General features: G+C 33.8%; 2 protein-coding genes across 3 annotated transcripts; both read left to right on the top strand.

The window, feature by feature from the left end:
• Positions 1 to 949: 949 nt before the first annotated feature.
• Positions 950 to 4,291, top strand: LOC139821078 (glutathione S-transferase-like). The gene is made up of 4 exons (XM_071791825.1): positions 950 to 1,104; positions 2,328 to 2,464; positions 3,302 to 3,469; positions 3,728 to 4,291. The coding sequence occupies exons 2-4, from the start codon at positions 2,332 to 2,334 to the stop codon at positions 4,039 to 4,041; spliced, it is 615 nt and encodes a 204-aa protein (XP_071647926.1). The 5' UTR covers positions 950 to 1,104; positions 2,328 to 2,331; the 3' UTR covers positions 4,042 to 4,291.
• A 138-nt stretch (positions 4,292 to 4,429) lies between these two features.
• On the top strand, positions 4,430 to 10,890 carry LOC139821076 (glutathione S-transferase-like). 2 transcript variants are annotated; one of them, XM_071791822.1, is made up of 4 exons: positions 4,430 to 7,258; positions 8,442 to 8,578; positions 9,851 to 10,018; positions 10,278 to 10,890. In XM_071791822.1, exons 2-4 carry the CDS (start codon positions 8,446 to 8,448, stop codon positions 10,589 to 10,591), a joined length of 615 nt encoding a protein of 204 aa, XP_071647923.1. In that variant the 5' UTR covers positions 4,430 to 7,258; positions 8,442 to 8,445; the 3' UTR covers positions 10,592 to 10,890. The 2 variants fall into 2 exon arrangements, with proteins under 2 accessions (XP_071647923.1, XP_071647922.1); XM_071791821.1 differs by having other exon boundaries at positions 4,430 to 8,578.
• Positions 10,891 to 10,944: the final 54 nt, after the last annotated feature.

A 10,944-nucleotide genomic window follows, 5' to 3' on the forward strand; every position in this document is an offset into this window, starting at 1 on the left:
ATCTCGTACCATCGCTGTCGTTATGCGGAAAATCTCATCGCAATCAAAATAAGAACAAGCCGCGTAACTAACGATTACATCTTCCACATATAATGCGCGTCTCTCTAAAATTTTACAAGTGCGATGCAAAATTGCAATTATAAAACAGAATTACACACGAGACTACATTTTGAATAAAGATAACATCTTAATTCTTGGGAAACTTCGTCACATAAATAAAAAAAAAAAATTATACGTTTGAAATTTTTTCGTCAACTTTTTTCGTTCTCATCCATATATTGTGTCCTAAAAATAAATCTGTGGTTAAAACTACATAGATATCTATATATATATAGATATAGATATATTATATAGAATAGATCTCTATATTTATATAACTATATAGATATCGATATATATATATATATATATATATATATATATATATATTTAATCTATATATATATAGATTAAATTTTTCATTACAAAGAGAGACTTGTCACACGTGAGATATTGTTGAGAAATATAAACAGAATATAAAATATATATTTTCTTAATTAGAATATTCTAATTCTCTAATTCGTCTCCGCCTTCATATAAGGCTGGAAGATATTTTATACCCTACTGTGAGAGAGAGAGAGAGAGAGAGAGAGAGAGAGAGAGGAGATATGTGACTACTGCATGAGTGCATATATACTGCATATCAGTGTATCTGAAACCGGAGCTTGTCGAACCGAGATTCGTGCCACTTCGAAAAGCAAAAGCGCGCCGATTCTTTCCCGCCTTTCGCATCATTCCACATCATTCGGCTTTCGCTTTCCGAAGCCGCACGAATTTCGCTTCGGTGAGCCGGGTGAGCTTCGACTTTTAGCTGCACGCACGGATTCACGGATATCTATGTATGTGTGTCGGTAAGGCAGACCACGTCTAGTAGTGGGGAGCTTCTACCTACGTACACTAGGAGGCTGTGCTGGCGTGCTCAAAACAAAGCACAGTGAGCACGCTGCACGAGCACAGTAGCACACAGTAGTTGGCCTTGGTAGTCTGCCGTCGAACATCATCGATTGGTGACTGTAACAGCACATTACTGTTGACGCCTCTTATCTGCGTAGAATTCTCTAAATTGTAAGTAGAACTTATGCACTATCGTATCCCTTTAGATTAAACTAGATAGAGATTTAACTTAACTAATTCGAGATCATAAATATTGTGATATTACGTCGAATATCTCGCGTAAGGGCGTTTCGTGGTCACCGCCCGGCGCCCGGCTAACGAAAATAGTGACCGGCAAAAAATTAGTGACGCTTGTGAAAGCGGATTAATTATAGTCGTTTTATCATCGTGCTGAAGCAACAATTATGACAAGATTGATTCGGGGAATGACTCGGTACAATCGTCGCCTTCGGAGAGTATCGTGTTACAACAGAAAACAGAAATACATGTGTACGTATATGCATATATTAAAGCCGGTTTTACAATACGTCGCAAACGATGGCAACTGCTAGTTTGAAAGTGTTTATTTCCACGTTGCGCTTGTCGATTGCGGTTGTCGAAAGAGAGTTGGCGAACTTTTAAACTTTTTTAGCGACAGCAACGCAATCGGCAATCAGAAATAACCACTTTTCAACTACAACCAGTTGCCATCGCCAAGGTATTGTAGAACCGGCTTAATCCAGAATGGTCAGGGACAGGGGAACGCCTCAATAATGGCGTCTTTCATAATATATTGGAAGCGTATAATATTTTATAAAGTATAATAAATCGTGATTAATAACAATAACATATTTTAAAAGTCTGAAAGTTGTAGGGTATGTCACGTTTAATTAAAAACATACACATTTAATTCTTTTTCCCATACAGAATATTTCAAACAGATGTTTTGCATTTCTTTGTAGATTTTACATCCCTATCCACAATATGTTTAAAAGTTGCAAGAGAATGAATACCATATGCTATATTTAGAAACTTTTATGTATGCAATATTTCCAGTTATGTATTTCGTTAGATAAGAAAGATACGAAAAACTGTACTCATTTGATGAAGATGATACCGATAAAAAATTGATTTTGAAGTCCCGTTACAATTTTAATTTACACATATGTATATATATATATATATATATATATATATATATATAAATCAAAATTGGAATTAAAGAATTAAATATACTAGAATTAAATATCGATAAAAAATAAATTTAAAGCTGCAAGTTTGTTTCAGTAAACAAAACTTTTTTAATAAGATCAGAAAATATTGAAACATATTCTCCGCCTTTGAGATATCCTCATGTTTCTAATCTAGAATTATGATGACGATGAAGAGAAGAATAACAAGTGCTTTTCTTTCAGCAACATGCCTTCCTACAAGCTGATTTACTTCCCCATCACGGCATTGGCCGAGCCAATTCGATTTTTGTTCAACTATGCTGGCATCGAATTTGTGGATGAACGTTTCGATAGGAAAGATTGGCCAAAACTTAAGCCGAGTAAGTACAGCTGATAAATATTAATAGTATATGTCTCTGTTAGCGATTATCTATCGTGTACTTAATCCTGCTTGTTCATTCCTGAAATCCGATTTACGAATAGTTGACGTGTCAAAAATCTTACATTATCTTCTGGAATGCCGACTGACCATTACTATGTACTTTTTTATTCTTAAACATAAATTATTTTAATGTAAGAATTATCCCACATTTTATACATTAGGAGACATTCAATTTCTTCATTTAGCTTGTAAACGACAACCAGAAATAAATGTTATCTCTTTCGACAATAGAATCTTCTATTTTTTATTACGTATTGTAATGTTCTGTACAAGATAATTGATATTGCTAGGTAAATACGATGCGTTGTATTCTCACGTGATGAAAAACATACTGTCGTTTTATTGCATGGTTCAACGTAGATAGATTTCTTTGTTGATGTAAGAAAATCAATTATGTGTCGTTCATGTTAGCCGATCAATCGTCGAGAAACCATAAGATTTGAGAGACAAACCATTCAGTATCATAAAGCTATATAAAAGGCTGAAGAGCATTTTAATGAATTGTATAGCAGAAAAATAAAATTTGTCATAGAAATAAAAATTAAGATTTGTATTGCCAAACTCAACTTAGAAATGTAATTGTATTTATCTTTAATTGTGTAATTATTAATTGTCAAAACTCTTTAATGTATGCATATAAACAATTGTTATAGTTATAGGTATAAAATCCAATTTTTGTAGATTTGAATGAATAATAATCGAGATGGTTTTTCTATAAATCTTATTCAATTTTAACAGCACCTTGCATTCATGTGTCTTAATATCATTTTTTCAGCTATGCCATTCGGCAAAGTACCCGTGCTTGAAGTAGACGGAAAGAAGATCGATCAGTCCGCAGCTATTTGCCGTTACTTGGCGAAGCAATGTGGTCTTGCCGGCAAAAACGATTGGGAGTCTCTGGAAATCGATGCGACCGTTGACACCATACACGATTTACGCGCCAGTGAGTAGATGACATACTGCTTACGCTATATTTTTCCGATTACTTTATTTACCAGGGGAGCGGAGATTTACTTTTAAAACAGATTTGAATCACAACATTAATAGGTTCACATTTCGATAATGTGAACAGATTTATTCCGACATAATGATATATAGAGAAGAAACAGGTTTTTTTCTACATTCGCGTTATAAATTCGATCTACTGAAATGATTAAATGTCATTATCTTATTTGTCTTATTATTCTTTTGCTTGCATTAGATATTGCTCGTTTCTTCTATGAGAGTAACGAACAGGCTAAAGAAGAAAAACTTAAAGCTGCCAAAGAGACGGTGCCGTATTATTTGGAGCGTTTGGACGCTCAGGTGAAGAAGAATGGCGGTTACTTTGTCGGCGGTACTCTGACGTGGGCCGATCTCACTTTCGTCGGTCTTTTGGACTACTTGAACCATATGATGAATGAGGACATCGTCGAGAAGTATGAGAATCTAAAACAACTCCAAAAGAAGGTTGAGGAATTACCGGCCATCAAAAGCTGGATCGAAAAGCGTCCACCGACCATCTATCCGAATTAATTTGGGTAATTCTATAAAGTCATAAAGTGATGGTTGATTTTTCTCCAAATCGTTTATCTATGTACGGTAGGCGTTTATAATAGATTCAGGAAATACGCACTGGAGATACAAATGTTTATTTTATCAGTTGGAGGCTTGTTACTCAAATTGTCACGTGACAAAAATATTATAAGACTATATCTAATTAAAACTTGAATTATTTTTTTTCATTATGTAATTTTGTACCTCAATAAATCACTACTATTACTTATTTTTTTCGTCGATTCTTTTGTATTCACAAAACTTACCTTTCCATTCGTTCAATTTATTATAAACTGTCGATATTCCTAATCTAAAATAACGTAAAAATATCGGAAGATTACATCATAGATATCTAACAGGTAGTTAAGAAAATGTTTGAAAAATTGGTCTTTTTAGACGCTTTTATAATATTATTTTTGGTTGTCCCTTCAGGATATTTCTGCTTGCTTACCTCGACAATGATTGAGTCTTGATAATTCGCAAATAGCAAAGGGCCGTAAGTGCCGAGGGTTTTTATACGTGCGCAGAACAATGGATGTGCTGGGAATGACGCACCCTGAGAAACAATCACCGGAAACGATTAAGCACATCTTATTCGCGGAAATTGTAATGCAATGACCCAGGTGGTCCGTTAAAGATTATTCCTTTAGTGAGATATTGATAGCTGCGGTGGCTAAGCTAACGTAATTTCGAGAACAACGTGAGGCGGATGTGACATAAGAAAGATAAGAAATGATACAGCTGCGATACTTTCAACGAGTCTAAAACGTTACATCCTTCCTAGAATTAATGCCGCTCGAGAAGTTTCAAATTCTCGAACATTCTTGAACATGAATGTTCAAACATATGTTATGCTCATAAATGTTCATAAATGCCTGCGTATTGAAGATGTTTGAATATATCTGTTCACATTATTTAAAGTTTTTATTAAAAATATTATAACTGTAAAGTAATAAATGTGTATATATATATAGTCAATAAGGTGGCAGTGCGGTCTAGTGGTAAAGCGCCAGACGTAATTACGAAGAACCGGGTTCGAGTCCAACTGATCACAGGAATTTTAATATTCTAAACTGCACCCCTCTGCGAGAAATTAATACGGAGACTCTTGTGGGAGAAACTGGGCTCCGTCTTTCGGAAAACCGTCCAACATATAGCTGGCAACTGTTATGTGTATTCCCCATTTGCCATCATGCCAGGGTGCTGTAGGCTAATCACCACCAGCACATCTAAATTTAAGGCGATTATTAAAACCTTCCAGAAGGTCCTACGTTCCACTTAGGAATTAAAAAAACTAATCATTAGTCCATAATTGATTACATTTATCTTTCACGACAAAATAAAACATCCGACAAATCGAGCTGCTTGTTTTTTCTAGTAAAATCCGCATGTTCTCTCATCGTCACTTATTCCAAATGCGCATAAAAGAAACCTCGTTGGGTGTTGCGGGGATCGGCATTCTCTGCTACAATATTTGTAGTGCATGCGATGATTTTTCATTCAATTACATATTGAATTCTAAAGAAAACAATTAAAATGTTATTTACATATATGTATACAATTGTGTTCAAGAACATAGATAAAATAATTCATAATAAATATTCAAAAATTTTAATGTTTAAAAACAAAAGAAGAAGTGATGTAAAGTAGTTCTGTACTGTAAGAGATTGTATTGTAAATTGAGGATCTCGATTTAAAATATAACACTTTTGAGTTAAAATTGAAAAAGACAATAATTTAGAATTTGAATGCAGGTGGATAAAAAATCGATTATCTCATGCATCACAAATATTGTGACGGAGAAAATCCCGATTCCCACAACACCCAGCGGGGGTTTTTTTACGCGCACGTGGAATGAGTGATGATGAGAAAACATCCGGAATTGACTAGAAAAAGCAATTTTAATCCTCCGTCTGTATACGTTTTTTTTTTGCACTCTTAGAGTGTCACGTTCGACGCTATTTTTCCCTTATACCTTAACGTATTCTAAAAAAATCTGAAAAAATTCATCAAATATTTGTCTACATTGACGATTTTATAGTCATTTTGATAAACATCGTTTATTTAATGATTTCTGGCTTGCAAGTTTTACAATTACGAGCAGATACATTATTTTAGCTCGGACGCTATAGACCCACGTTTACAGACGGAGGGTTAAAATATTAATTTACCAGGAGAACATATTAGTGTTCCATATTTGGTAGAATTGTTTCCATCAATTTCGTTATCGTTGATATAGGAAGCCTATGTTTTAATATTTATTTCTGATCGAGGAAAATATGAAAACGAGTGGATAACCGCATTATCTAATAAGATATTGATCGAATCAATTAAGGTTCTTTTCATTGTTATTTTATCGACACCGTTCTTTTACCTTTCTACCCTGCTTTTCCTTCCTTCGTTCCTTTTTTATATTTACTTGACAATTGACTTATACACATTCCTTTTCTTCCTAATGTCAATTTTCCGTTGGTTCTCAGATATATTAATCTATTACTTATTCTCGTTCTTGCTTAACATTTCTGTCAATGCAATATAATTCTTCACCTATCAATGTATGAGTATCCGGGTACCCACTGCGTGTTTTCGACATTGCACTGTGACATGTTCTTTATAGTATTGCTGGGCATCATTTTAGAGACTTTTTGACAAATTTAACATCCTTCAAACGCAAAATACATTTAATATCGAGCACATGATATTTATCAAAAATATGGATGTGATACTTCCAGATTTTCGCCATCTCGCCTCTCATTAACGGTACGTTATCACATCGGCTATCTTTATCAACATCGCTATTCGAGATACGAGTTCTTTAATGACGAATAGTTTTAGATAACGCTAGGAACCGTCAAGGAGAATCTTGAAAAACGTTTAAAGGGTGGTTAAGATACGTTGGAAAAACTGGAACATTTTTCCGATGCTGATATATATATATATATATATATATATATATATATATTTTTTTTTTTTAATTGTGTTTAATTTAGGGATGATTTCGGCTTATTTATATCTCTAGTGAGTTTCTTCTAGAGATCGAAAGTGAGTCACGTCACAACGACAAGTAGGGATATCTCTTAATTGATAGGAAGATGAATAAAAGAGGAATTCAGTTCGCCGCAAGATCTGCCGGTTGGTGACTGTAATAGCGTATTACCGTTGACACCTTTCCCGTCTGTGTAGAATTCTTCAAATTGTACGTAGAACTTACCCACTTATATTGTTCAAACTAATTCAAGGTTATAGATATTTTAATATTATTATACATCAAATATCTCAAGAAAGTTTCGTGGTTACCGCCCGACTATAATTAGTGGCCGGCAGATTAGTGACGCTTGTAGAGGCGAATTAATTAGTTAGATTTATCATGATGAAGCATTAAAAATAACAAAATTGATTCGGAGAATAATTTGGTATAATCGCCGCATTCAAAGAGTATCGCGTTACAGCAAAAAGTATTATTCGGGAAGGAAACTCAATAATGACGTATTTCATCAATATCGAAATTGTATATTTTATAAAGCATAATAAATCCTATAATTAATAAAAATAACATTTGTATAAAAATTCCGAGAACTGTAATGTCATGCCAATTTAACATATACCTATATATTTTTTTTATGCAGAATAGTTTAAATAAAAATTTTATTTAAATAAATAAATATAATCACACTCGCGTATGCATCAAATACTAAAATGAAAAAGGCCAATAAACAAGCAACATTATTGTTCCTTTATTGACCTTTGTCATTTTAGTCGAAGTTCTACATTTCCAGATTTACATCATTATGTACAATCTATTTAAAAGTTGCAAAAAAAGCAGAAAAAGTTGTAAGAATTAGAATGTTATATTTAAAAATGTTTATATGTGCAATATTTCCGATCATGTATTTAGTTCGATAAGAAAGATAAGAAAATGTGACTTGTAAGATAAGAAAATATGATTGCGTAAGATAACTTATACTATTACAGATTAAGAGTTTGCGGTGTTTAGCATATAACAATTTTTTTAAATAAATGGTTTTTATGTAATCAGTGGCTTTTTATAACTATACTCGGACTTTTATCAAACTGTTTAAAATTGATGACAATTTTAATCCAAATCCAACTTCAATTTTAAATTAAATGTCTAAAATAATACCGATCAAAATTGGTTTTAAAGTCTGGTTTAATTTTTGATTCACGTATATTTAAGAAAGTCTAGAATTAAATATCGATGAAATATAAATTTAAAGCTGAAAGCTCATCTCAGTAACTAAAACTAGTTTAAAGAGATCGAAAAATATTGGAGCATATTATCTACCGTTGAGATATCCTCATGATCCTAGCATAATAATGACGATAAAGACAAAAATAATTAACAAGTGCTTTTCTTTCAGCAACATGCCTTCCTATAAGCTGATTTATTTTCCCATCACAGCATTGGGCGAGCCAATTCGATTCCTATTCAGTTATGCTGGCATCGAATTTGTGGATGAACGTATCGACTTGAACGATTGGCCAAAAATTAAGCCGAGTATGTACAACTGATTAACATTAATAACACATGTCGCTGTTAGCGATCACCTGCCGCGAACTAATAGAGCTCGATCATTCCTGAAATCTGATTAACGTACAGTTGACATGGCAAAAATATAGTTTTTACATTATCTTCTGGAGCGCCGACTGAATCGTTGTCACATGCTTCTTTATTTCTACTAGACAAATTATTTTGATGTAGGGATTATTTTTATGCTACATTTTATACATAATAAGACATTCATTTTTTCATTTAGCTTTCTTGTAAACGACAGAACTGGAAATAAATGTTATCTCTCTCGAATAGAACCTTCCATTTCTTACTACGTATATACGTATTGCAATGTTCTGTATGTACAGGAAAATTGATATGGTTATATAAATGTAATGCGTTGTATTCTCACTTAACGAAAAACGTACTGTTGTTTCATTGCATGGTTTAATTGTAAATAGATTTCCTTGTTGATGTAAGGAAATCAATTTCGTGTCGTTCAAGTTAGCCAATCAATTATCGAAATATCATAAAATTTGAGGGACAAAAGATCTTTCCTTCAAAACATAAAGCTATAAAGGTTGCAGAGCTTTTTTATAAATTATGTAGCAGAAAAAAATTTGTCATAGAAATGAAAATTAAGATTTGTATTATCAAATTCAGACTTAAAAATGTAATTGCACTTTATCTTTAATTGTGTAATTATTAATCGTCAAAATTCTTTAATGTATGATAATGTATTATTGCTATAGGTATATAAATTCTAATTTTTGTAGATTTGAATTAATAATAATTTAAATGATTTTTCTATAAATCTTATTCAATTTTAACAGCATCTTGTATTCCTTAATATCATTTTCACAACACCTCCACGGAAAGTTCGACTTTCCATGCCTGTAGAGAGGGGCGAAAGCGGCCAATTTCACGCAAGGGCGGCATAGCGGGCGGAAAGTAACCACTTTCCTCCCTAGGGAGGAAAGTAACAACTTTCCTCCCTGTTTAGCGGGCGGAAAGTAATCACTTTCCGCCCTAAGGCGGAAAGTAACCACTTTCCGCCCTAGGGAGGAAAGTAAGCCCTGGCTTGAAATTGACCACTCTCGCCTCTCTCTAGGCATGGAAGTCGAACTTTCCGTAAAGGTATTGTGAAAAATATCGTGTGCACCTCGGGGCGAAAGCTTTTTCAGACTCGTGTGATTTGCCGCCCGAGCTGAAGGCAAACTTCACACTCGTCTGAAAAACGCTACTTTCGCCTCTTGGTGCACAATATACTATTTTCAGCTATGCCATTCGGCAAACTACCCGTGCTTGAAGTAGACGGAAAGAAGATCAATCAGTCCGTAGCTATTGGCCGTTATTTGGCGAAGCAAAGTGGTCTTGCCGGCAAAAACGATTGGGAGTCTCTGGAAATTGATGCGACTGTCGACAACATATACGATTTACGTGCTAGTAAGTAGATAATATTCTGCTTACACTACATTTTTCCGATTACTTATTTATTTACCACGAGCGGAGATTTACTTTTAAAACAGATTTGAATCACAACATTAATATAGGTTCACATTTTGATAATGCGAACAGATTTATTCCGAAATAATGATATATATACAGGGTAGGATTTTCTACTTTCGCGTTATAAATTCGATCTACTGAAATGACCGAATGTCATATTATCTTATTTATCTTATCATTCTTTTGCTTGCATTAGATATCGCTCGTTTTCGCTATGAGAGTAACGAACAGGCTAAAGAAGAGAAACTTAAAGCTGCCAAAGAGACGGTGCCGTATTATTTGGAGCGTTTGGACGCTCAGGTGAAGAAGAATGGCGGTTACTTTGTCGGTGGTACTCTGACGTGGGCCGATCTCACTTTCGTCGCTCTTTTGGAGAACTTGAACCATATTATGAAAGAGGACATCGTCGAGAAGTATGAGAATCTGAAACAACTCCAAAAGAAGGTTGAGGAATTACCAGCCATCAAGAGTTGGATCGAAAAGCGTCCACCGACCATCTATCCGAATTAATTTGGGTAATTCTATAAAGTGATGGCTGATTTTTCGACAGAATTCGTTATTCGTTGACATTCGATTTGAATAAAATATTGATTTTCTTTTTTCTCCAAATCGTGTATCTATGTACGGTAGGCATGTATAATAGATTCAAGAAATACGCACTGCAGATACGAATGTTTATTTCATCAGTTGAAGGCTTGTTACTCAAATTGTCACGTGACAAAAATATTATAAGACTATATCTAATTAAAACTTGAATTATTTTTTTTTATTATGTAATTTTGTATCTTAATAAATCGCTACTTTTACTATTTCTTTTCATCGATTTTTTTGTATTCACAAAACTTACCTTTCCATTCGTTCAA

Source organism: Temnothorax longispinosus, chromosome 10, assembly GCF_030848805.1.
Source record: "Temnothorax longispinosus isolate EJ_2023e chromosome 10, Tlon_JGU_v1, whole genome shotgun sequence".
Classification (NCBI taxonomy): domain Eukaryota; kingdom Metazoa; phylum Arthropoda; class Insecta; order Hymenoptera; family Formicidae; genus Temnothorax; species Temnothorax longispinosus.